The sequence below is a fragment of the Epinephelus lanceolatus genome, chromosome 2 (genome assembly GCF_041903045.1).
Source record: "Epinephelus lanceolatus isolate andai-2023 chromosome 2, ASM4190304v1, whole genome shotgun sequence".
Classification (NCBI taxonomy): Eukaryota; Metazoa; Chordata; class Actinopteri; order Perciformes; family Serranidae; genus Epinephelus; species Epinephelus lanceolatus.
Window position 1 is genome coordinate 4,170,975 of NC_135735.1, and position 27,005 is coordinate 4,197,979.

The 27,005-nt window shown below is 42.4% G+C and overlaps 1 protein-coding gene across 1 annotated transcript in view; it reads right to left on the reverse strand.

Annotated features, from left to right (window-relative positions):
* The window catches only part of LOC117252513 (uncharacterized), a 56,088-nt gene that overhangs the window by 20,274 nt on the left and 8,809 nt on the right, over positions 1 to 27,005 (reverse strand). The window contains exons 6-32 of the mRNA XM_078173509.1: positions 26,268 to 26,374; positions 25,597 to 25,810; positions 25,323 to 25,448; positions 25,111 to 25,228; positions 24,594 to 24,732; positions 22,941 to 23,051; positions 22,681 to 22,750; positions 22,266 to 22,403; positions 21,733 to 21,900; positions 21,502 to 21,596; positions 21,283 to 21,409; positions 19,610 to 19,862; positions 19,050 to 19,099; positions 18,636 to 18,745; positions 18,395 to 18,546; positions 17,381 to 17,519; positions 17,073 to 17,183; positions 16,712 to 16,888; positions 15,444 to 15,683; positions 14,272 to 14,428; positions 13,999 to 14,127; positions 12,508 to 12,655; positions 10,010 to 10,053; positions 7,666 to 7,882; positions 4,928 to 6,110; positions 3,395 to 4,240; positions 1,439 to 2,032 (exon numbers count right to left, since the gene is read on the reverse strand). Coding sequence (XP_078029635.1) covers positions 1,439 to 2,032; positions 3,395 to 4,240; positions 4,928 to 6,110; positions 7,666 to 7,882; positions 10,010 to 10,053; positions 12,508 to 12,655; positions 13,999 to 14,127; positions 14,272 to 14,428; positions 15,444 to 15,683; positions 16,712 to 16,888; positions 17,073 to 17,183; positions 17,381 to 17,519; positions 18,395 to 18,546; positions 18,636 to 18,745; positions 19,050 to 19,099; positions 19,610 to 19,862; positions 21,283 to 21,409; positions 21,502 to 21,596; positions 21,733 to 21,900; positions 22,266 to 22,403; positions 22,681 to 22,750; positions 22,941 to 23,051; positions 24,594 to 24,732; positions 25,111 to 25,228; positions 25,323 to 25,448; positions 25,597 to 25,810; positions 26,268 to 26,374 — 5,963 coding nt within the window. The remainder of the gene's footprint in view (positions 1 to 1,438; positions 2,033 to 3,394; positions 4,241 to 4,927; positions 6,111 to 7,665; positions 7,883 to 10,009; positions 10,054 to 12,507; positions 12,656 to 13,998; positions 14,128 to 14,271; positions 14,429 to 15,443; positions 15,684 to 16,711; positions 16,889 to 17,072; positions 17,184 to 17,380; positions 17,520 to 18,394; positions 18,547 to 18,635; positions 18,746 to 19,049; positions 19,100 to 19,609; positions 19,863 to 21,282; positions 21,410 to 21,501; positions 21,597 to 21,732; positions 21,901 to 22,265; positions 22,404 to 22,680; positions 22,751 to 22,940; positions 23,052 to 24,593; positions 24,733 to 25,110; positions 25,229 to 25,322; positions 25,449 to 25,596; positions 25,811 to 26,267; positions 26,375 to 27,005) is intronic.

The window sequence follows — 27,005 nt, forward strand, 5'->3', positions numbered from 1 at the left end:
TGGTTGTCTCAACACCTTTGGTTGTGCTCTTCGCAGTTGTTTCAGTTATAACTTTAGTGGTTGTGGTGCTAACAGAGGGTTTTGATGTCACGACTGTTGTTTCAGGGCTTGTTGTGACACCTGGTTTTGGTGTTGTAGTTTCAACAACAGCTGTAGTAGACTTTGTAACTGGGCCAGTGGTGCCTTCTTTAGGTGGTTTTGTTGTCTCTGTCTTTGCAGTTGTCTTTTCAGATGTGGTTGTCTCAACACCTTTGGTTGTGCTCTTCACAGTTGTTTCAGTTATAACTTTAGTGGTTGTGGTGCTAACAGAGGGTTTTGATGTCACGACTGTTGTTTCAGGGCTTGTTGTGACACCTGGTTTTGGTGTTGTAGTTTCAACAACAGCTGTAGTAGACTTTGTAACTGGGCCAGTGGTGCCTTCTTTAGGTGGTTTTGTTGTCTCTGTCTTTGCAGTTGTCTTTTCAGATGTGGTTGTCTCAACACCTTTGGTTGTGCTCTTCACAGTTGTTTCAGTTATAACTTTAGTGGTTGTGGTGCTAACAGAGGGTTTTGATGTCACGACTGTTGTTTCAGGGCTTGTTGTGACACCTGGTTTTGGTGTTGTAGTTTCAACAACAGCTGTAGTAGACTTTGTAACTGGGCCAGTGGTGCTTTCCGTAGGTGGTTTTGTTGTCTCTGTCTTTGCAGTTGTCTTTTCAGATGTGGTTGTCTCAACACCTTTGGTTGTGCTCTTCGCAGTTGTTTCAGTTATAACTTTAGTGGTTGTGGTGCTAACAGAGGGTTTTGATGTCACGACTGTTGTTTCAGGGCTTGTTGTGACACCTGGTTTTGGTGTTGTAGTTTCAACAACAGCTGTAGTAGACTTTGTAACTGGGCCAGTGGTGCTTTCCGTAGGTGGTTTTGTTGTCTCTGTCTTTGCAGTTGTTTTTTCAGATGTGGTTGTCTCAACACCTTTGGTGGTGCTCTTCGCAGTTGTTTCAGTTATAACTTTAGTGGTTGTGGTGCTAACAGAGGGTTTTGATGTCACGACTGTTGTTTCAGGGCTTGTTGTGACACCTGGTTTTGGTGTTGTAGTTTCAACAACAGCTGTAGTAGACTTTGTAACTGGGCCAGTGGTGCTTTCCGTAGGTGGTTTTGTTGTCTCTGTCTTTGCAGTTGTCTTTTCAGATGTGGTTGTCTCAACACCTTTGGTGGTGCTCTTCACAGTTGTTTCAGTTATAACTTTAGTGGTTGTGGTGCTAACAGAGGGTTTTGATGTCACGACTGTTGTTTCAGGGCTTGTTGTGACACCTGGTTTTGGTGTTGTAGTTTCAACAACAGCTGTAGTAGACTTTGTAACTGGGCCAGTGGTGCTTTCCGTAGGTGGTTTTGTTGTCTCTGTCTTTGCAGTTGTCTTTTCAGATGTGGTTGTCTCAACACCTTTGGTGGTGCTCTTCACAGTTGTTTCAGTTATAACTTTAGTGGTTGTGGTGCTAACAGAGGGTTTTGATGTCACGACTGTTGTTTCAGGGCTTGTTGTGACACCTGGTTTTGGTGTTGTAGTTTCAACAACAGCTGTAGTAGACTTTGTAACTGGGCCAGTGGTGCTTTCCGTAGGTGGTTTTGTTGTCTCTGTCTTTGCAGTTGTCTTTTCAGATGTGGTTGTCTCAACACCTTTGGTTGTGCTCTTCGCAGTTGTTTCAGTTATAACTTTAGTGGTTGTGGTGCTAACAGAGGGTTTTGATGTCACGACTGTTGTTTCAGGGCTTGTTGTGACACCTGGTTTTGGTGTTGTAGTTTCAACAACAGCTGTAGTAGACTTTGTAACTGGGCCAGTGGTGCCTTCTTTAGGTGGTTTTGTTGTCTCTGTCTTTGCAGTTGTCTTTTCAGACGTGGTTGTCTCAACACCTTTGGTGGTGCTCTTCGCAGTTGTTTCAGTTATAACTTTAGTGGTTGTGGTGCTAACAGAAGGTTTTGATGTCACGACTGTTGTTTCAGGGCTTGTTGTGACACCTGGTTTTGGTGTTGTAGTTTCAACAACAGCTGTAGTAGACTTTGTAACTGGGCCAGTGGTGCTTTCCGTAGGTGGTTTTGTTGTCTCTGTCTTTGCAGTTGTCTTTTCAGATGTGGTTGTCTCAACACCTTTGGTGGTGCTCTTCACAGTTGTTTCAGTCGTAACTTTAGTGGTTGTGGTGCTAACAGAGGGTTTTGATGTCACGACTGTTGTTTCAGGGCTTGTTGTGACACCTGGTTTTGGTGTTGTAGTTTCAACAACAGCTGTAGTAGACTTTGTAACTGGGCCAGTGGTGCTTTCCGTAGGTGGTTTTGTTGTCTCTGTCTTTGCAGTTGTCTTTTCAGATGTGGTTGTCTCAACACCTTTGGTTGTGCTCTTCACAGTTGTTTCAGTTATAACTTTAGTGGTTGTGGTGCTAACAGAGGGTTTTGATGTCACGACTGTTGTTTCAGGGCTTGTTGTGACACCTGGTTTTGGTGTTGTAGTTTCAACAACAGCTGTAGTAGACTTTGTAACTGGGCCAGTGGTGCTTTCCGTAGGTGGTTTTGTTGTCTCTGTCTTTGCAGTTGTCTTTTCAGATGTGGTTGTCTCAACACCTTTGGTTGTGCTCTTCGCAGTTGTTTCAGTTATAACTTTAGTGGTTGTGGTGCTAACAGAGGGTTTTGATGTGACGACTGTTGTTTCAGGGCTTGTTGTGACACCTGGTTTTGGTGTTGTAGTTTCAACAACAGCTGTAGTAGACTTTGTAACTGGGCCAGTGGTGCTTTCCGTAGGTGGTTTTGTTGTCTCTGTCTTTGCAGTTGTTTTTTCAGATGTGGTTGTCTCAACACCTTTGGTGGTGCTCTTCGCAGTTGTTTCAGTTATAACTTTAGTGGTTGTGGTGCTAACAGAGGGTTTTGATGTCACGACTGTTGTTTCAGGGCTTGTTGTGACACCTGGTTTTGGTGTTGTAGTTTCAACAACAGCTGTAGTAGACTTTGTAACTGGGCCAGTGGTGCTTTCCGTAGGTGGTTTTGTTGTCTCTGTCTTTGCAGTTGTCTTTTCAGATGTGGTTGTCTCAACACCTTTGGTGGTGCTCTTCACAGTTGTTTCAGTTATAACTTTAGTGGTTGTGGTGCTAACAGAGGGTTTTGACGTCACGACTGTTGTTTCAGGGCTTGTTGTGACACCTGGTTTTGGTGTTGTAGTTTCAACAACAGCTGTAGTAGACTTTGTAACTGGGCCAGTGGTGCTTTCCGTAGGTGGTTTTGTTGTCTCTGTCTTTGCAGTTGTCTTTTCAGATGTGGTTGTCTCAACACCTTTGGTTGTGCTCTTCGCAGTTGTTTCAGTTATAACTTTAGTGGTTGTGGTGCTAACAGAGGGTTTTGATGTCACGACTGTTGTTTCAGGGCTTGTTGTGACACCTGGTTTTGGTGTTGTAGTTTCAACAACAGCTGTAGTAGACTTTGTAACTGGGCCAGTGGTGCCTTCTTTAGGTGGTTTTGTTGTCTCTGTCTTTGCAGTTGTCTTTTCAGATGTGGTTGTCTCAACACCTTTGGTGGTGCTCTTTGCAGTTGTTTCAGTTATAACTTTAGTGGTTGTGGTGCTAACAGAAGGTTTTGATGTCACGACTGTTGTTTCAGGGCTTGTTGTGACACCTGGTTTTGGTGTTGTAGTTTCAACAACAGCTGTAGTAGACTTTGTAACTGGGCCAGTGGTGCTTTCCGTAGGTGGTTTTGTTGTCTCTGTCTTTGCAGTTGTCTTTTCAGATGTGGTTGTCTCAACACCTTTGGTGGTGCTCTTCACAGTTGTTTCAGTCGTAACTTTAGTGGTTGTGGTGCTAACAGAGGGTTTTGATGTCACGACTGTTGTTTCAGGGCTTGTTGTGACACCTGGTTTTGGTGTTGTAGTTTCAACAACAGCTGTAGTAGACTTTGTAACTGGGCCAGTGGTGCTTTCCGTAGGTGGTTTTGTTGTCTCTGTCTTTGCAGTTGTCTTTTCAGATGTGGTTGTCTCAACACCTTTGGTGGTGCTCTTCGCAGTTGTTTCAGTTATAACTTTAGTGGTTGTGGTGCTAACAGAAGGTTTTGATGTCACGACTGTTGTTTCAGGGCTTGTTGTGACACCTGGTTTTGGTGTTGTAGTTTCAACAACAGCTGTAGTAGACTTTGTAACTGGGCCAGTGGTGCTTTCCGTAGGTGGTTTTGTTGTCTCTGTCTTTGCAGTTGTCTTTTCAGATGTGGTTGTCTCAACACCTTTGGTTGTGCTCTTCACAGTTGTTTCAGTTATAACTTTAGTGGTTGTGGTGCTAACAGAGGGTTTTGATGTCACGACTGTTGTTTCAGGGCTTGTTGTGACACCTGGTTTTGGTGTTGTAGTTTCAACAACAGTTGTAGTAGACTTTGTAACTGGGCCAGTGGTGCTTTCCGTAGGTGGTTTTGTTGTCTCTGTCTTTGCAGTTGTCTTTTCAGATGTGGTTGTCTCAACACCTTTGGTGGTGCTCTTCACAGTTGTTTCAGTTATAACTTTAGTGGTTGTGGTGCTAACAGAGGGTTTTGATGTCACGACTGTTGTTTCAGGGCTTGTTGTGACACCTGGTTTTGGTGTTGTAGTTTCAACAACAGCTGTAGTAGACTTTGTAACTGGGCCAGTGGTGCTTTCCGTAGGTGGTTTTGTTGTCTCTGTCTTTGCAGTTGTCTTTTCAGATGTGGTTGTCTCAACACCTTTGGTTGTGCTCTTCGCAGTTGTTTCAGTTATAACTTTAGTGGTTGTGGTGCTAACAGAGGGTTTTGATGTCACGACTGTTGTTTCAGGGCTTGTTGTGACACCTGGTTTTGGTGTTGTAGTTTCAACAACAGCTGTAGTAGACTTTGTAACTGGGCCAGTGGTGCTTTCCGTAGGTGGTTTTGTTGTCTTTGTCTTTGCAGTTGTCTTTTCAGATGTGGTTGTCTCAACACCTTTGGTGGTGCTCTTCGCAGTTGTTTCAGTTATAACTTTAGTGGTTGTGGTGCTAACAGAAGGTTTTGATGTCACGATTGTTGTTTCAGGGCTTGTTGTGACACCTGGTTTTGGTGTTGTAGTTTCAACAACAGCTGTAGTAGACTTTGTAACTGGGCCAGTGGTGCCTTCTTTAGGTGGTTTTGTTGTCTCTGTCTTTGCAGTTGTCTTTTCAGATGTGGTTGTCTCAACACCTTTGGTGGTGCTCTTCGCAGTTGTTTCAGTTATAACTTTAGTGGTTGTGGTGCTAACAGAGGGTTTTGATGTCACGACTGTTGTTTCAGGGCTTGTTGTGACACCTGGTTTTGGTGTTGTAGTTTCAACAACAGCTGTAGTAGACTTTGTAACTGGGCCAGTGGTGCTTTCCGTAGGTGGTTTTGTTGTCTCTGTCTTTGCAGTTGTCTTTTCAGATGTGGTTGTCTCAACACCTTTGGTGGTGCTCTTCGCAGTTGTTTCAGTTATAACTTTAGTGGTTGTGGTGCTAACAGAGGGTTTTGATGTCACGACTGTTGTTTCAGGGCTTGTTGTGACACCTGGTTTTGGTGTTGTAGTTTCAACAACAGCTGTAGTAGACTTTGTAACTGGGCCAGTGGTGCTTTCCGTAGGTGGTTTTGTTGTCTCTGTCTTTGCAGTTGTCTTTTCAGATGTGGTTGTCTCAACACCTTTGGTTGTGCTCTTCACAGTTGTTTCAGTTATAACTTTAGTGGTTGTGGTGCTAACAGAAGGTTTTGATGTCACGATTGTTGTTTCAGGGCTTGTTGTGACACCTGGTTTTGGTGTTGTAGTTTCAACAACAGCTGTAGTAGACTTTGTAACTGGGCCAGTGGTGCTTTCCGTAGGTGGTTTTGTTGTCTCTGTCTTTGCAGTTGTCTTTTCAGATGTGGTTGTCTCAACACCTTTGGTGGTGCTCTTCGCAGTTGTTTCAGTTATAACTTTAGTGGTTGTGGTGCTAACAGAGGGTTTTGATGTCACGACTGTTGTTTCAGGGCTTGTTGTGACACCTGGTTTTGGTGTTGTAGTTTCAACAACAGCTGTAGTAGACTTTGTAACTGGGCCAGTGGTGCCTTCTTTAGGTGGTTTTGTTGTCTCTGTCTTTGCAGTTGTCTTTTCAGATGTGGTTGTCTCAACACCTTTGGTTGTGCTCTTCGCAGTTGTTTCAGTTATAACTTTAGTGGTTGTGGTGCTAACAGAGGGTTTTGATGTCACGACTGTTGTTTCAGGGCTTGTTGTGACACCTGGTTTTGGTGTTGTAGTTTCAACAACAGCTGTAGTAGACTTTGTAACTGGGCCAGTGGTGCTTTCCGTAGGTGGTTTTGTTGTCTCTGTCTTTGCAGTTGTCTTTTCAGATGTGGTTGTCTCAACACCTTTGGTGGTGCTCTTCGCAGTTGTTTCAGTTATAACTTTAGTGGTTGTGGTGCTAACAGAGGGTTTTGATGTCACGACTGTTGTTTCAGGGCTTGTTGTGACACCTGGTTTTGGTGTTGTAGTTTCAACAACAGCTGTAGTAGACTTTGTAACTGGGCCAGTGGTGCTTTCCGTAGGTGGTTTTGTTGTCTCTGTCTTTGCAGTTGTCTTTTCAGATGTGGTTGTCTCAACACCTTTGGTGGTGCTCTTCGCAGTTGTTTCAGTTATAACTTTAGTGGTTGTGGTGCTAACAGAAGGTTTTGATGTCACGATTGTTGTTTCAGGGCTTGTTGTGACACCTGGTTTTGGTGTTGTAGTTTCAACAACAGCTGTAGTAGACTTTGTAACTGGGCCAGTGGTGCTTTCCGTAGGTGGTTTTGTTGTCTCTGTCTTTGCAGTTGTCTTTTCAGATGTGGTTGTCTCAACACCTTTGGTGGTGCTCTTCGCAGTTGTTTCAGTTATAACTTTAGTGGTTGTGGTGCTAACAGAGGGTTTTGATGTCACGATTGTTGTTTCAGGGCTTGTTGTGACACCTGGTTTTGGTGTTGTAGTTTCAACAACAGCTGTAGTAGACTTTGTAACTGGGCCAGTGGTGCTTTCCGTAGGTGGTTTTGTTGTCTCTGTCTTTGCAGTTGTCTTTTCAGATGTGGTTGTCTCAACACCTTTGGTTGTGCTCTTCACAGTTGTTTCAGTTATAACTTTAGTGGTTGTGGTGCTAACAGAAGGTTTTGATGTCACGATTGTTGTTTCAGGGCTTGTTGTGACACCTGGTTTTGGTGTTGTAGTTTCAACAACAGCTGTAGTAGACTTTGTAACTGGGCCAGTGGTGCTTTCCGTAGGTGGTTTTGTTGTCTCTGTCTTTGCAGTTGTCTTTTCAGATGTGGTTGTCTCAACACGTTCGGTTGTCTTTTTCAAAGTTGTTTCTGTTGGCACTTTAGTGGTTGTGGTGCTGACAGAAGGTTTTGATGTTACAGTAGACTTAGTAACTGGGCTAGTAGTGCCTTCTGTTGGTGGTTGTGTTGTCTCTGTCTTTGCAGTTGTCTCTTCAGATGTGGTTGTTTCTACAGGTCTTGCTGTGGTCCCACTTGTGGTGGTTGGTAGTGATGTACTGACAACAACTTTGGAAACAAAATTTTTCAAACAGAACACAGTTACTGTCTTGTAAAAAATGTCATAGAAATACTTATTTTTAAAAATATTTTTTTCAACATAGTTTTCCATTTCTAAACATCTTAATGTTTTTTTCTCATGAGTTATTGTGAATATGAAAGGAGGATCATCGGTTATTCTGCATAGATTTTGTACCTGTAGTGGTCGGTCCAGTCGTGCTGAATGTAAAGGGGGTAGTTGGAGGACCAGGGGTGGCCACAGTGGTGCAAGGGTAGATTTCCCTGGTAACAGTCCCATTGACTCCACACTTGGCTGTCAGGCAGTGTCCTATCCCATCCGTGGTGTTGTAAATGGTTTCCCCATAATCATAGGTTTTGCCATTGACATAGCATTTACAGTCTGCACATGAAGAGTATCATATTGTCAATTTTTTTTACACACACACACATACATATATATAAACATTTAAAAACATATATGTACATGTATAAACATTACCTGGACCGCATGAGTAGTCACCAAACTTCATGGTGGCATAATAAATGGCCTGTATCATACAATCAATCATCATTGATCAGACTATCCCCTGCACACAATGGTTGTTCCCTTACCGGGACACATTAGGCCCATATTGTAGTATTTGGGCAGCATTTAGAAGCTGGAGGTGGCTTTTTGTAATTGTTTTTGATGAGAATGAAGCCTTTTGCTTGCTTTTTTTGCGTTGTGACGCGCCTTGTGTTTCTGCGCTCTAGGTGCCTGGCGTTTTTGTCGGAGTGCTCTGAACTCAGAGGTGGGAAAATGCCACGTCATCTCTTTTTTCGTCATCTTTTTACCCGTTGTCCAATCAGATGATTTGAGAGGTGGGCCTTCTGTGGTGGTCACGACAACAAGTTTGCAGTTGGTAAACTGTAAGGGAAAACTGATGGTAGCATTTGCTGGATACCCAGAGCTATACGGCCCGACAATAGACAGCAGGTTTTCAAACTGCCCCTGCATCCTCCTAAAATATGCCTGTAAACGGCCATCATGGAGGAGAAGCTCCTGGACCAACTGGTGGTACTCCCCATGATCCACCCTCTTTTTTTAGGGTCTCATGTACCCACATAGACCTCTGTTTCCCTGCACCCAACAAACTATTTGCTGACAGCCTCCCAACCTCAACTAGAGCTACAGCAATTACCCTCAGCCTCAACATTTTAGGAACTACATGCTGATTACTGTCAAAAAACTAATATAAATGAATAAACGGTAAATTGATCCCACGAGAAGTTTAGAATAAAAAGGTGAGTCTGTGGTTGCCTGGCAACGGTAAAAAGGCGCAGCAAGCATTTTTAATTTTTTTTTTTTTCCAGTAGTGGCATTCAACTTAAAAAAGGCAGTGCGGCGCACCTCGCATTTTGCAACCTGGTGTGCTAGTGGTGTGTAGCGCCAAGCCAAATGCAGCAAAAGGTCGAGATGCTGTTTAAATGTAGCGACCAGGACACACTGCTGTCTCCGTCTCTCTCCTCTGTTCTGTGGATGCTAGCTGCGTGTCTGTATGAACACAGGTAAGGTTGAGCCGCATGCACACAGATCAGAAAAGCCAAGCGGACAGATAGAGGCATGCCCTTCAGCTGAATTCACACAAAATCCAGCAATGCAGCATCTTCCTGAAGGGTTGTGGGTATGTAACAACCATGAAACAATCAGAAAAATAATGTTTCATATCTCAGTCACTACTTTGTTCTCGTTAATGCCACTCAGAGGCCGTTTACACGTTGCCGGCTATTTTCATAAACGGACATTTCACCGTCTCCGTTTTCAAAAAGATCTTCGTTTACACTTACCCGTGTATATATACACAAGAGCATGCCAAACCTGTGGGTGGCAGTGTAACGAGAAGCTCAAGCCTTCCATGTATCCATTGTCACCATAGCAACATAGGTCGCACTTTTTACACAGGCGCAAGTTCCGGCGCATACTGTGACGTGGGCTGCCTATAACTCCGTTTATCTGCGTTTATCTCAGTTTACATGCAAACGCGCAACCGGAGTTTTCCAAAATCTCCACTCTGGCCGGAGTTTTTAGAAAGACTCGTTTTCAGAGGAGAAATCTCCGTTTGCGTGTAAACGGAGGGCACAAACGAAGGAAGATGTCTCCGTTTATCAAAATCACCGTGTACGTGTAAACGGCCTCTCACTCTTCATTCACTATCATCTAGCTCATTTGTCCACTGCTGCTTTTTCAGTCTCGTTGAGCCAAGGAGGAGGGGCCAAGTTTAAATTTTGAGTTTACAAACAGCAGACAACAAATCCAGCCTAGTATGCCTTTAATAGGAAACCTGAAGCAGATATTTAAGTAACGCAAAAGTTACTTTCTCTAGAAACGAATTACTTTATATGCAGTAATTGGTAAAGTAGTCCAATTACTTCTGAGAGAGGTAGCTAGTAACTGTAATTAACAACTAAATTTTAGCAACTTGCACAACTCTATTATTTACATAAATAGATAAATACATAAATGAATATAAAAAATGTGTGTACTTACAGTTCACATCGTAGTGGCAGCTTATTTTACTGACTGTACAGGAGCTTTGAAATAGATAGAAAATTTAGACGTGTCATTAAACTTTTGACTTTACATGCTGTACATACAACCACAATTCTATTGCATGATGCATAGTCAAACTCAAGATTTTAATCAGAACTAGGAAGCTTTCTGATATCATTCAGTTGACTCAGAAGAGAAGCTCAGAAAACACTATTACCTGGGACGACATGAGGACTTGTACAACTCTATTTACACATGTACTCATCTTTTTTTCCAGTCATGTGCATATCCACACATTTTGAGCTAATTATTTAAGCAAAGAAACGTCTAGGTCCAGCTCCAGGTCATCGATATTGTAAAATTTTACGCCCACATATACCATCGTAAAATCTTTGTCTTGTACCAGCCAGAAACTGCAATGGCTAAAGACAGAATGGTTCTTGGGACAGAAATGTAAAAGTACCCTAAACACCCTCACAGGTTGGACACCTCTTGACACTAATTGCAAAGTTGACATTAAAATGTAGTCATATGCTAATCTACAAACCATTACAACAGGCAAGCCTTAAAGCCCACCAGCAGAAAATGGTGGTTGGCATGTTAGATGTGTTACATTTGCAATAATATTATGTAGCAGAGACCTTTCAACAATGCTTTGGTTAATGTGTGGATAGGCTTAGGCACCAAAACCACCTGGTTATGGTTTCTGAAAGATCATATGCTGGCATAGAAAAAATGTAGGGGCATAATCCCCACTGGAAAGGAAGCCTCTTGTGCCCAGAAAGCTGCAATTTGAATACAGCTACAACTCGCTAAATCACAGCCGATTTTGTTCTTTGTTCGTCTCAAACAGTGGTCTGCAGCTTGACAGGTATCTCACCTACATGGTCCTGGATCAACATGTCACATCCCATTCCTGGACTGACATTGCGTTCAACCAATCACAGCCATTTGACATCATCAGTGTGCTTCTCTTAAAATTCCTTTGTGCTTCATCTAAGCTAAGCTAGTTTTTCAAATTGAAGTTAGTAAAATTAAACAAAATCCTTGGTAATACTGAACTAAATGAGCTACTGCAGTGTTACTGAGTTAGCTTGCTAAATAAGTAGGCTATGCTAAGATGTAAGCTTGTCAATAGGCTAGATAATTATTGACGAACAAAAAAATCACATAATTTTTCAGTTGCAAATACTTGCGAGTAACACATTTTCCCTCCTTTTTTATGGCCTATTAAAACTTAGCATAGCTTACCTAGTTAGCAAGCTAACTCATTTATATTCTTGTCTGTTACCATGTTTACTCATTAATATAGCCAACGTAGTTAGAAAGCAAACTCACTAATATATAGTTTATTGCCAAATGTACTAATTAGCATAGTCTACCTAGTTAGTAAGCTAACTCACTAATATACTAGTCTACTGCCAAGTTTACTTGTTAGCGTAGCCTACTTAGATAGCAAGCTAACTCACTAATATTCTAGTCTATTAGCAAGTTTACTCGTTAGCATAGCCAACCTTGTTAGCAAGCTAAGTCACTGATATTCTTGTCTACTGCAAAGTTTACTTGCTAGCATAACCTATCTAGTTAGCAAGCTAACTCACTAATATTTGAGTCTATTGCCAAGTTTACTCATTAGCATAGCCAACCTAGTTAGCAAGCTAAGTCACTGATACTTTTGTCTACTGCCAGGTTTACTTGTTAGCATAGCCAACCTAGTTAGCAAGCTAAGTCACTGATACTTTTGTCTACTGCCAGGTTTACTTGTTAGCATAGCCTATCTAGTTAGAAAGCTAACTCACTAATATGCTCGTCCATTGCCAAGTTTACTCGTTAGCAAAGCCTACCTAGCTAGCAAGGTAGCTCGCTAATATGCTAGTCCATTGGCAAGTTTACTCATAAGCATAGGCTACTCACTTAGTAAGCTTACCCTTGAACCCTGCAGCAGCTCATGAGGATTTTGTTCAGTGTAACTTTTAAATTTTACTAACTTATATTTGGAAAACTAGCTTAGCTCTACAGAAGCTCAAAGGCATTTTGAAAGAAGCACACAAGCAGCACACTGATGATGTCAGAGGGCTGTGATGGGTGCAGCTGAGCGTGTTCATATTAACTGAAGCAGCTACACTGACTACTGAAGTTACATCTGCCCACGCTGGCCTGTGCTGCTACATGCTTTTCTTATGCAGCTGGTCTATTTATTTTTTTCTGCGTGCGGCTCGACTTCCCTCCAACAGTTAAAACTACATTGAACTGTGTACAAATGAGTACAATCTGTGATGCAAAGATGTTTTTACATTTTACCATAAAATAAATCAAATTATTACATCCTCTTTTTAAAACAATCCAGTTGATTAACTCAGTACCAGTTAATATAGTCTACGCTTTCAAACCTTCCATAACCAACTGCATTATCATATGGCAAAACAAAACCTCCCATGTGCCCCGTGTATTTTTTGGCCGTTAGTGTGAAGATAAGTCATCTGTATGAGACATACCAAGTGTAACAGTTTTCTGCTGGAACCTTAGCTCCGTCATCGTAATGGTTGCCTTTGTCATCATAGCAGCCACACTGGTTCCAGGGAACGCACGTCATGCTGTCTTCGTTAAAGTAGGGCTTGTTGGAGGGACACTTTGGATAGCACCCTGCAACACCATCATAACATTTAGATTACTTAGTGGAAACACAAGTGTAGCTAAATAATAAACTGCTGCATTAAAATAGCACTTTTATCCAAAGTGCTTTGCATCTCCTTCACGCATTCACACTAACACATACACACACAGTGATGGGTCACTGATTGACCCTATGATCAGTGGACAGCTCCTCTACCTCCTGAGCCACAGCCATAATACATACTTGCCTACCGTAGGATTTTTGCTTCAGACATGACCTCTCTCTTTTAGGATAAATTTAAATCCTGATGACAGGGAGTTTACCCTCGTTAAATTTTGCAGAATCACATTGTCGCCTTGAGACCATGCACCAGATGCATAGAACTGGGCACACATGCACAAGCCTCATTTCCACTCCCACAGTTTGCCTGCATATCAATCTGTGCCCCTCCACCACTAGCAAAGACAAAAAAATATATATATCACATAAATAATCTAGAATTAAATTTATGAATGATTATGATTATGCCTTTGATTGACATTTTACAAAGTGCCGTGCAGCAGGCAAATACAATAGCACAACTAGCGAAATTGGCAAATAACTTATATTTAATCTGCTCATTATGATCTCACCCGCAGCTTTCTCAGCTGAAGAATGTCTGAAGAATGCGTGAGGTGTGCACATTTTCAATGCACATTCTTCCTTTATAAATATCAGTTTATGTGTGGGAAAAGGCGTACGTACATTTTTTTTGTGCATACACACTGTTAATGCATCTGGCCCCTGGTCTCACATGTTGACCCTGGGCAGGTCTGTGGCTCAGGGATGAGGAATCAGGGATTTGATTTATATCATCAATGCAGCAGAGCAACAACATTGCAAGTTTGAATGAGGTGTCCATCTTAAGTTTTTTCCTCTTTACACTGACCACAATGTGTTAATTTTAAATCATTTCAAATGTTCCACCCCTTACATTTCTTTTTGTTTTGTCCAGTGGCTGAAACAGCTGCAAGACAGATTTCTTAAAGATGCTATATGTAACATTGGAGAAAGATAGTTGATCGCTGAGTCTCCTTCCCAGGTCGCCACATACTGATGACCCTGGGTTGGTGGTCGAACCGTATCACCAGCCGCCAAGTGTCACTGTTTGACGGCCTGGGAATGAGCACTTTTAAGATACACAACACACTAACCCAAAGAAATGAAAAGTTATATTACAAATATGTAATCATATCCATCAAAAAAAAAAAAAAAAAACAGCCAGAAAAAGAAGGGACCACCAGAAAATGCTGAAACAGCAGCACAGTTGGGCTCAAAGCCTGGCTTTTACACACAGATTCCACTAGTCAGGCAAAAGATCTTTATTAAGTACCTTCCAGGCCAGTGATGAGCTCTGAACAGTTTCCTGATGGATTCCTACATGTCTTCATGCAGTCAGCTCCACAGGGCTTGTAGTGCCAAGCACAGCCACCATGTCTGTTATAGTAGTCACAGAAAAGAGCTGCAAGAGACAAAATGATTACTTCTTAGCTTGTGTGATTAAAGTCAGGGTGTTTCCCAACATAACAAATTAAAATCTTTTGGTAGGAGATGCAATGCTCCACAGATCCTCAGATTTTCCTGGTGTGATGGACGCCAAACTTACGGCACAGCTTTGGAGTTCTCCATGCAATGCAGGCCCCAGCTCCATTACAAGCTTTGGCGTAGGCAGCCACAGCTGTGCAGAGACATTCGCAGTCCCCACCGGTGTCACAAGCACAAGAGTCTCTCACACAAGAATCATAGTAGGGACCAGGATCAACCTTAAACACAATAATGTACTCTTTAGCAGAATAATTAAAGTTGAGTGTAACAAAAATGTCCTGTGCTTGTAGCGGTAGTTTACCAACCCAATTGCTAGAAAAAATGTTCGGACTTTATGTTTCTGCAAACTATGGATACATTACATTTGTAAATAATTTTGTAGCAGTTAAAAACTACTTGGTTATGGTAAGGAAAAGATCGTGTTTGGGCTTAAAACACAAAACAAGTTTGGTGGCACAAGCCGCTGAAAAAGCGGTAAAAAACACCCAGATTCAGTGACACAAACACAGCCTGGAAACACTATAATGTGCTGGTGAAAATGCCAAGGTTCAGGTGCCAAAACCACTGCTGCAAATGCCACAATGTGTGTGTGCGTCCGGGGCTTACATGCTACTGGGAAACATTGCGATGTGTTGGTAAAAGAAATCCAAGCTCAGGGGCTCAAACACTGCTGGAAAACACCGAGATAAGTCGGTGAAAAACACCCAGGTTTGGGGGCTCAAACACCGTCACAGACGCTTCTTGGAAATGCCCAGATGTGTTCATGAAAAACACCCAGCTTCCAGGGCTCAATTGTTACTGGGAAATGCTGCGATGTGTCAGTGAAAAAAAATCCAAGTTTGGGGGCTCAAACAAAAAGGGTTGCCAAAAACAATCGTTTTTGTTGTTTGTTTCTCTCTTTTGTTGGGTTGTTTGTCTCAGACAGTGGGGGTGTCTCGCCTAGGAGTCATACCATCCACTATCCTCTCTATCATCTACTGGGGACTGTGAATTTCCTATTTAAATATTTTGACAGTCTGAAAAGTAGTTTTTAAAATATTTTGCCGTGGGCGAAAGTTTTGCTTGAACATACGGATGGGCAGAGCAACTGACGTACTGATCGACACACAAAGCAGTGAGCACTTAGTGCCATAGACAGAAAGAAATAATTTTTCGAACATCATGGAGGTTAAAGTGATAGTGGGTGTGTATGTGCATACATGTGTGTGTATCCAGCACTATCGCCACAGTTACCTTTGAATGACAGGACTGGAAGGTGACACTGGTGATGATGCTGCACTGTTTCTGAGACCAGGCTGCTCGGTAGCGGTTGGAGGAACAGGGATCGCTGACTAGCCGGGCATTTGGGCAGGTGGATGAAACCTTCCAACTGTTGCCAAATTCCAGAACGTCTGCCACTGTCTCCTGGGAGCGTGTGGTGAAGTCATTCCTGATGTTGCCGTCGTAGTTTCCGCACAGACCACAGACTTTACCCTGAGAGGGAGGAGGCCAATGACAGAATTTACTTACTCACAAACATAGGCTTGGCATTTTCATCTGATACCTTTACTGTCCAATTTATAGGTTCCTGTCTTAATAAGTGACTCCTGTTTACCACAGAGCGGCTGACTGCAGCAGAGCATAAGACAGATGGTAAATCAAATTCCAGTGCCAATGTAACTTACTTCACCCGCAAAATGACCATATGTATAACAATTACTCACTACTAGGGGAGTAATGATCCATCGATCTGGATCGATATATCAATTTAATGATCAACGTTCCAATCTCATTAATGCTATGTGAAAACATCAGTCCATATCATCATCTTTAGGTTACGCCTTTATTTTGAAATTCTATGTCACTGTCATACAACAACAGGTAGATGGCAAGCAGCCGAGAGAAAGACGAGGAGGATAACAACAATGTTAAACTGAAACAATGTGCACGCAGGCTGAAATTCAACTGTGCTATTCTGGCGGGTAGAGGAAAACTCTGCTAGCCTGATTTATGCAATGTAGAAGTGCTTAAGCTCTTATTAAGTGACTAGTAAGACACTTTTGTTTTGTCTGTGACTCTTGACAGTTATCATTATTGTTGTTGTTATGTTTTATGGCAAGATAGCCCTGAATTTTTTGGAAAAAGATCATAGTTTGGGTTAGAATTAAAACTTCTGTCAGAAAGCCCTGAAGGTTAGCTTATTCCTTGTGCTGTTTTATGTGCGTTAGTTGAGTCAATTTAAACTAAACTTTAATGCTTTAATGTTATTTGGTCATTTTGCATGTGGAACATTCCTTTTTAAGCTGAATTGATCTATAAACATCACACAAAACAGAGCAGAGTCGAGGTCACACCTGTAAATGTGTGGGACATAAAACAAAGCACCAATATTTTCCTCAATATTAATCAGCACAAAAATATTGATTAATGCGAGTTAAGCCAGACTGAAATGAGCTGGTGTTACCAATATGCTTTGTGCAAAAGCCAAGTGTCTATTAGGACATGCAGACTTGATTGTTTACCTGGAACTTGGGGCTGAGTTTAATGAAAAGACTGGTCTTCTGGTCCCACATGAGGACAAGTCCCTCCATGATCGTCACCACCTGGTAAATACCCATCTTTTGTATCTGAGCAGGGAACACCTCACTGCTGCCCTTTACCATTTGGAAGCTGTCATCTTTAAGTTGGAATTCATTATCCTGTAGGCATTAACATCAAATAAACATGTATTTTATTACAGCAGCAGTTACGTGAGATGGAACAGGTCATCACGTGCTCAATAAATCCTTTCTTTCTTAAACCTGAAATTTTTATGCTATTCAGGAACTTGTGCTGTTTCAAATCACAGGACATGTGCACAGTTTGTTTGTTTGTTGTGTTTACCCCCATGAAGATCTTGATGGCCCTGGAGCAGGTGGTTCCTGTGGTTCCACAGGGAATGTTCTCACTGATGACGCTGAAGCTTCCATTGCTCTGACCACCACCACAGTTGTCCTGAATAAGGCACAGACACAGGATGAGATTACTGGGCAACACTGTTGTTAGTTACATTTCATGCTTTCACTGGCCTTGGTATCAAATATTGCTATTTTTCAAGGTATTGTATCAAAGATAGAAATGACAGTATTGTGACAACACTGTGATGGATTATTTATGAAGGAACTTTCATCCCTGTCCAGCTGCCACTTTACCTGTATGAGTGTGTATTCACACTCTCCATTGAAGTCAAACCTCTTGTCATCAAATGTGGTGTAGTGACCGTCGCCATAAATCCCACAAACTTGATCACACACTTTTTCGGTACATCTGAACTTCCGGTTTTCACAGGTGCTGCAGAGAAACACACCGGACACCAACCATCAATAATGTAAACCTGACATCAGCAAAATTATCTGTGATTATTATTTGTACATTTGAATTCAGAATGTAAACATCTGTGTGCAAAATCACAGCAAACCAGTTTTGATGAGAACACCAGATAGTGGTGACAATTTGTTGTCTGATAGGCCTACACACTTATAAACAGTGTCTGGAAGAAGATCAGTTCCGCGCTCAGGATTCCAGGTAAATAACCTGCTGCTGTGCTCTTGAAAGCTGGCACAGACAAGGCACAAGAGTAGTGCCCAGAACCCTACCTCGCGTTTTCCGGGGGTTAAAGACACAGCATGTGTACGGCCCCTAATCTCCAGGGCTGGTACCTGCGGTTATTCCACAGGCTAGTTAATAACATGTCGGGCAGGAAATCCAAAGTGTGGGATCATTTTGAGAAGGTGAAGGACGAACCCAAGGTGATATGTAAACTCATCTTCATTGGTCGACTACAAACATGACGTATCATCTGAAACATGGAAGTAGCTACATGCCCATTAGCCCACAGCGTCATTAACAGGCGGCTCGCTCAGTGTGTGACGTGCACTTGGAGATAAAATATAGGCCTATATTAATGAAGGTTCATTAGTACAGTTTTGTATTTCTCTGTAATGTAGCACAGTGTTAACAATGTTACTGATACTATTCTTTCTCACACCTTCAACTCAAACCACCAAAATATATCATTTAATCATTACATTAATGTTGTAAACGTGCAGCTTACAATGCAATCTTAAATAACTGTGTGGGGAAACCTCTACACGAGGAATATTTAGTGTATGCATTTCCACGCAAGTACACACTATACTGGTGTATATGTAAAGCACTGTACAAACCAGGTGTTGCACTCCACAGTCAGAGTCTCTCCAGGCTGATAGGCCTGTCCATTGTGCAGACATGGACAGTTGGCTTCAGTGACACAGCCTCCTGCTCCATCAGACACCAGGCCAGAAGGGCACATGCAGCCTGACGTACAGCCCGCACTGATCTGTGGAGGGAGAAAAGACGGTGTGAGCCAAACGGTGCCTGTACATCTATGTTTGACCTCTGTGAGTGTGTGTGCTATGCCGTACTTACACAAGCCATGTCCAGAGTGCCGCAGCTCTTCTGACAGTCAGTCCCAGTGGACCCAGGGTCAGCAGTAGAGCAGTCAAAGTAAACCATGGGGGAAACGCATGTTGGGTTGGCTGAGTAATAAATAACAGATTCATGTTAGAGTCAGTTCCAGATGTCACATGCATTAGTCTATGTCTGTGATTCCCTGTATCCCAGCAGGAACTATTCTGTCAGCCTGGAAGCATCATGATGTGGACACAACAGGCCTCTGCAATAACTGACAGGTTTTCAGTGGGACATGTGCCTTTTTATGTGTTTAATAATTACTCAATATATCATTCACTAATAAGATTCAACAGTTAAACACAAAAGTATTCAAAGCACTTGGTTTTTAGAAAGATGAGGATTTGATTGTATTCATGTGTTGAAACCTACATGTTAGCTGGGTCTCTCCTGGACAGCTCAACTTTCCTTGTCTGCAGTAACTGTGGAAACAGGTAGACAGTGGAATTAGAAAAAGTGTCATCAACAAACATCCTGAAATCAGTCCCTGTCCGTCAGTGGAATTCCTAACCCCATTTATTGTACTGGTACATTCACATCATGTTTGCAGAATGAATTCAGATGTAACACCTATCATTTAAACTAACAATTATTTATTTTGATTAGCCGACTAATCTAATGACTAATTTATTGATTATTATTAAGATTCTTTTTTTATTACTCAATCAATATAACACTTAAGAAACCCCAAAAATAACAGAAACTTGTCTAATAAATATTTAAATATTTTATTCAATCATCTTCTCTTGAAAACAAAGATAATAGCGCATATTTTAAAATTAGTCTTATTTCTAAGTCACTGTTGTGTTGATACTGAAATAACTCCCTTTTGTCCACCTACTATCTCTTGTCTGCTTCACTGCATTTTACGTGAGTGTCTAAATTCAACGCTCATACGCTCAGCTCCTGACATCATTACACTCTATATTTACCATGTGACGCCGTCTCTGCTGGCAGCCTGCCCAGCAGGTATGATGTCATCACTGTCGTAGCAGGGACAGGCTGAACTGGACACACACATCCCCTCCTCGTTCATGTAGGTTCCCTCTTCACAGCCACAGCCGTCCACTGAGGTGAATTTGGTCTGGCAAGAGTAGTCGGGCTGGCTGATGGACCGGCAGGTACGTTGGCAGCTGGTCATGTTGTAGCGATACACTTGTCCTACTGGACATGTGCTGAATTTGCCTGGTGGGAGAGAAATGATTTGAGTAGTAAGACGAGAGTTTATCAGCTGGATGATCAGATTCTTCATGAAGGTGAATTGTTTGTTGCAGATCGGGAGGGCGTGAATGGGGCCTTGTTCTTTAAAGAAACCGTTCATTACACGAATCTCATTAAATATGCAGCTGTTGATTTGTTGATTCCACAGGCCAACGGCTGTTTGACTGAATCAACCAACAAGAATTGCTTCCAGGTAGACAACTGGCAATTGATTTCATCCATCCATCCATTCTTTTTCATCCGCTTATCCGTCGCAGGGCAGCAGGCACAGACGCCCCTCTCCCCAGCAACACTTTCCAGCTCCTCCCGGGGGACCCTGAGGTGTTCCCAGGCCAGATGAGATATATATTCCCTCCAGTGTGTTCTGGGTCGACCCCGGGGCCTCCTACCAGTTGGCCATGCCCAGAAAACCCTTAACTGGAGGCGCCCAGGAGGATCCTGATCAGAAGCCCGAAGCACCTCAACTGACCCCTTTTGATGCGAAGGAGCAGCGGCTCTACTCTGAGCTCCCTCCAAATGTCTGAGCTCTTGACCCTATCTCAAAGGCTGAGCCCAGACACCCCAGGGAGGAAACTCATTTCGGCCGCTAGTGTCCACGATCTCATTCTTTTAGTCACTACCCAGAGCTCATGACTGTGAGGCTTGGGATGCAGATGGACCAGTAAAATTGAGAGCTTTGCCTTGTAGCTCAGCTCCCTCTTCACCGTGACAGTCTGCCACACTGGCCGCATCACCGCTGAAGACGCACCAAACTGCCTCTCTATCTCGGGCAACATTTTACCCTCACTCGTGAACAAGACCCCGAGACACTTGAACTCCTTTGCCTTTGAGAAACCAAATCTACCGACACAAAGCAATGTGGATGGGGGCAGCAGCAAGACCGTTTTTTACTACCTAAAAAGATCAATATCAATTTGAGTATACACTACATTTGGAATATTTTCTCTGCTTTACCTAACACACCAACTGATCAAGTCAGCAGTAGACCAGCAACTCCCGCATTCTACGAGGTAAAATCACTGTTTTTGTAAAGAGTCTGGTGGCTTTGAGATTACGCCTTCAGTTTCCCCATTAGAAAAGGCTGTTTGACGGCAAGATAAAGTGGTGAAAATATTCCTAATATAGTATATATTTACACTGATATAGATTTTTAGGTGGGCCTGGGAGCGCTTTGGGGTCCCCCAAGAGCAGCTGGAAAGCGTTGCTGCGGAGAGGGACGTCTGGGGTGCTTTGTTTGGCCTGCTGCCCCTGCGACCTGGACCCGGGTAAGTGGATGAAGATGGATGGACGGACATGGGGGTTTTCTACCCAGAAGTTATTGTAATTAAAATTTGTGATTCTGTCAAACCACAGTAAAACAAAATGGCCATGGAGTTGTACTCACCACAGACGTTGTCCCTCCAGCCCTCGATCTGGATTCCTGCGGTGGCACAGGCGTAGACGTACGAGGAGACCGCAGCACACATGCAGTCCTCACTTTTCTCACAGTTACAGGTGTCGTACATGCAGTTCTGTGAGGAGACACAGTGGGTATGGACACATTAACAAGGGTACAGTGGTTTAGTTTATATTTGTCATTACAGCTTCGTGTGTGCAGACTTACATCTCTGTAGGTGTCAGGGCTAACCATATAGTGGCACGGGGCAAACACGCCTTCAGGGTCTGATATTTTGGAGCACCAATACTGGGCGTAACTCTCTAAGACACACAAACAGAAATAAAATGAAGCATTTATAAAAAAAAAAGATACGATTACTCCAAAATGTTGTATGGTATAGTTTCACTCAGAGGATATGATATGACAAGCAGACATTAGAGGAGAGTCCAGCTGTACCTTTGCTGATACTTTGGCGACAGGGGTATCCAAGAGGGTGTGGTATAATGTCAGGGCAGTTTGCTCTAGTTTTCCATGAGTTGGCGAACGCTGCCGCGGTGCCCTCCACCAGCCCGCTGACCGTCCTGAAGTCATCAATCATTATGTTGTTGAAGTTTCCGCACAAACCTGATGGGTGAGGTGACACGCATTTCACATCGATACAAACATTTACAGAAGTATTCACAGCTGGAAAGATGGCAAATACTTGAATTTTAATATGACGTATCCATAAAACAAGTCACTTAGTTGGGTTGTTTGTTTACTCGGTGAAAGAAAAGGGATTTCTTGAGTCAAAAGGTTGGGAACCACTGATCTACACACACTTCCCACATTGTGATGATACAACGCTGGTTGAAAATTTACAACACGTGTAGTACCACAAACAAAACCACTTTTCAAAGGCTTTTTTTTCCTGAATATAACAGGTTGATTACAATTTGTAAATACTGGAGGCGTTTTCTGGACAATGAAACAGTAACGTCGAGACATACCAGCAGTCTGTCCTTTGTGTGAAGGTTGAGCTGTGATGAAGACCTGCATCGTGGGGACCAGCTGGACCAACACTTGAATGCCCCCCTTGAAATTAGTGAGGATGTAGTGGGACGATGGCTTAAAGACACTCAGCTCGGCTGCAGCAGTCAGAAGACATTAAAAATGCAAATCAGTGCCACAGCTTGAATTCTGTGCATGTTGCAGCGTCGTGTTTACCCACAGATCTTTAGGTGGGTCTGTTCATCTGTTCGATACAAAACTCTTTAAACATATTTTATATTCTGCACTTGAGTTGATAGATAAGGAGTGTAACCAATGACTCTCACTCTGAGGGGTTTTTTATTTTAAAAAAATCATGTTTATGTGTTTTTTAGCATGCTGTGTGTATTCTGTAAAATATTTTAAGTAACTCACGTGTAAACAGAGGGAGCTGAGAAAGAATCTGGTTCACATAGACTTGACCCAACGCCTGAATTTTAACAACCTGACAGTTTGAGGAAAGACACATTTCAGATTATATCAAACAGGAATCCAACTGTATTTCCAAATAATTCTTGCATTTACTTTAGACCTGCTTGATGCAAAATGTTGGAGAGGGTTTACACATCTTATATGTATTATATATATACAACATATATAGAGTCAGACATGGATCAGCAGTGTGCTGTGCTTACCACAGAGTTGCTGTATAAGCTCAGAGTTACAGCTCTGAGGCAGGTCCGACTTTCACCCAGACCGCACTTCACCAGGTTGACCAGCACAGTGTACATGGAGCCATTATTTGGCTGCAACACACACAGGGGCAAAACATGGGCTTTAATGAGGACTGAAAAACTGAAAACTGGTAAAATAAATTAGAGGCATTACACTCAAGTCACCAACAGAAAACTAATTCACATTAAATAGTACATAGATCCATCATACATTAAGTTTATTAGGCCTCATTGTACCCTGCAGCATTATCTGTCTTAAAAAATAGCACAACTAATTGGTTGTCAGCCATGGTTCATTAACCCTCGACAGCAGCAATGACACATGAATGTATTACTAGATCTGTTTATTCCAATGGCACTGCTCGCCTGGTGCATACAGCAAAAAGATTCCTAGCTTCCTGGGTTTACTTCTGCGGTACGAGGTCCACTGAATTTGCACAGCAGTGTTGCTCCTCCTGGCTCTGCCTGTGAGTACCCACTCATCCCATCGACTTTACATTGTGATGACGTCACATTTTTTAAAATTGCCCTTCTCAGCTCGAGGACAGTTTAACAAACATGTATCCCCCATGTATGAAAAAGTCATAATAGAAAGAGTCGTACTCGGCCTTGTTTGCAGTTCGAGGTGTTCTGTCAACAGTTTTACAGACGTCTCTTTCATAATGGTGGCCTGTAGGGGAAAATGTTTTCTGGGCTGCAGGGGATTTTTTTCACTGCAATACCGCACGTGACCACTGGGAAATTGAAAGTAAGACAGACTGTATGCACTGTTCCACAGGAAGTTAGCATGAACACAAATAAGGTAACTGACTGAATGTAATAGAGCTCTATTTTTTATGTTTTTTTCTAATTGAAAAGTTTGGCTGCATGTTTAGCTAGCTAACACTGGTAGCATGCTAGCTGTGAAACACACAGAGTGGATCATACGTCCTGATGTTCATTGTCAGGTGTGCCATTACGGTGAATGGACCGTGTGTAGCAGTGTTAAGAACGACTCGCTAGCCTTGACTTTTGTTTTGTTAATGTCTGAGGCCGAAGCTGATTGTCAGAACCACGGTTGGAGAGATGTTTGAAGGACTTTAAGAGCTTTGGGAAACTCTTTTTATGACAAGCAGCTAACGACGTACTCTATTTCACTTTGTTTCTCATGATCGCGCTGACCGCCATTTTGTTTTCTCTTCTGTCATGTTAGAAATGCCCAAAGTAACACCTGACCTGTGTCTGTGTTGTTGTGACAGGAGCTATGCCCACATTTGATGTGTTAAATGATGCGTTACTGGTTCAGTTTTTGACTGTATTGCTACATGTGCATTTTCCACAAGATGGACACAAAGCAAAACTAGGTGGAAATGAGATGTAACTCGGGGGATGTGGACTGACTCGATCGTGCAAAAATCACCTGCTTAACTTAAAAGATGAAATGCAAAGATACGTATGCTATGAACGTTACATCAGGCAGCCAGGAGGGCAACAATGCTTTATTAATAAAACAGTTTGTGAATCGAAAATTTGGGATTTGTCTATGCTTGTTGATGGTATATCACGGCCTGTTGTGAGCTATTGCTTAATTCTCTGTGGTATACTAGCAGCCTTGCAGACGATAATGCATGTTACCTTAGCCAGGACATAGGAGCAGTCCCCATGGAAGGTGTAGACTTTCCCATCAAAGGTGTTGATGTGACTTCCTCCCTCCACGGAGCAGACTCCTGGACAGTTCTCCTCCGTACACCGCCACTGGCCACTCATACACACACTGTCAGCACACACACACGTCAGGAATTAGAGTAACTTAAGATGCATTTTTATGCAAGTGTAAAAAAAGGTCACATATTTGCTATGAGCAATAGCACTTGAAGTCATCCCATAATTGTGGCCCTAACTTAATTCTTCTAATTTTAATATTGCACACACAGTATATAAATCCTAATGTTGGAGATTATGATGAGTACTTATTTTCACTTATTATAAAAGATGAAATAAGCTGTAAACACTGATTTTACTCAGTGATCGAAAACATAACCGTGTGAACAACACGCTGAAGTAAAAACCTTGAAAAAGCAGATAAAAAAAACCTTTTTCAATCATATTTATTTGTATTTGACACCTCAAGGCACCAGAGTTTTGATCTTACCAGGATCTACAGGCGTGAGTGTACGACTCTCCTGATTGGAAGACTTTGTTGTTGTGCTTACAGGGACACTGATTGGCTACAACACAGCCACCATCCCCGATGTCATCATAGACAGTTCCTGAGGAGGAGAGGACAGATAATAATTACTGTCATGTTGTATGTTTGTGTATGAGACATGGCTGTTTGCGTATAGAGTAGATGTGTGTGGGTACCAGCAGGGCAGCGGCAACTGTCATAGAAGTGGCTGTCACATGTCAGGCTGGCCTGAGGGGTGGAGCAGGTGTCAGTGCATGGATTGCTGTATTCCATGAACTCCATGTTGTATGGACATTTCATATCTGTGGAGACAAACACGTTAATGCAGCTGCACTGGTGACAATCAAGCAATTTTGCAAAACATGATGCAACTCTGCAGCTGAAATTCAGGGCCAGAACATTTAAGTGAACCGCACATCAGTAGCTGTCTTCACATGTTGGCACACTTACAGCAAAAGCTTTCATTCCTCCATTGTTGGGGCCTGCCGCCAGCGTGGACACACTGTCTGGAGAACTCTGAGATGGTTTTGCAGAGGACAGAGCTGTCGTCGTCATTTTCAGCATTGCACATATCAGCCATACAGATTTTGGTAAAGGCGTCCAGATCCAGAAGGTTTTGGCAACTACCGAATGGAGCGCTGGAGAAGATCTGCTCACAGAGTGCCTGAAAAAATAAATCAGTCAATAACACTCTTTAGATACATACATACACATGGATATTTGTTGTGCTTTAATACTGTTTCTAACTTTGAGAACACATAGACAGTGGGGTGCAGACCACTGTGAGCTGCAGGGTGGTGTGAGATGCTGTGTGCTGGGGGTAATGTGCGATATAGATTTGTTAATGTATTTTATTGTTGATTAAGAGCTGTACTGGTAAAGATGCTACTATTACTAATTAATTAGTGATTAGCCTACAGTTATTTTCATCAGTAACATTCATCACAGTCAATCTACTGACTTTGAACAACCCACAGTTGAGTCTTAAGTATTAGAATAGTACATTTTCAAAGTGCTTTTTTTCCAACCTTGACTTAAGATAGTAAAGGGCATCTCAGAGACGCCATGAGTCAGCGTGAATCTAAATGTGTAAATGTGTTTTACAAAGAGTGAAGAGTTACCTTATGGCCACAGTTCTGCTGTTGGTTGATCTCAGGCTCCTCACAGCTCTCTGTCGGCCCGTCCACCTTGGAGATGTCAGCATAGTCGGCCACAGACAGCTGAACTCCTACAGTCAATCACACAGCAATGGTTACTGTGATTATTCAGTCCAGTGTCATAAAGTTTAGTTACAACTTGCAGTTTGTACGCCTTTGTAGGGGGAATGTTCAGTGGAGAACATGTTTAAAATTAGTTTTCAAATGTGCAGTTAGTGCAGAGAGTTTTTTTTTACCAGATAAAAGTCAACATTTAGTAGAGCTTCATGCAACCAACATTAGCTCCAGAACTCAAACCATGTCTGTGTTCTTGTATTTTAAGGCCAAACAGGAGCAGCACTGGGATTTATTCATCTATAAAGCTTTGATACAGATGCTTCCACCCTATGTTTCATCCCTTTTTACTCAGAGAACTCAGAGAATCTTGGTACTCACTCACAGAAAATCAGGTTTTGGACCTTGTCCACTTTTGCCTCAGGATCGGCTGCAGACTGACTTGGCTGCCATCTTGTTTTTACATGAATTAGTGTATTATGGTTTTACTACCACTAGATGGCACAAATAAGTGTCCATGAACGAGGACAACAGGTCAGTTAAGTGGTGAGTTAAGTAGAACATAAAAATTGAGATAAAATTGAGTTAAGAGGTGAGTTAAGTAGAATGAAGTATAAGGTCAAGTAAGCCCAAAATGTGATGTCATCT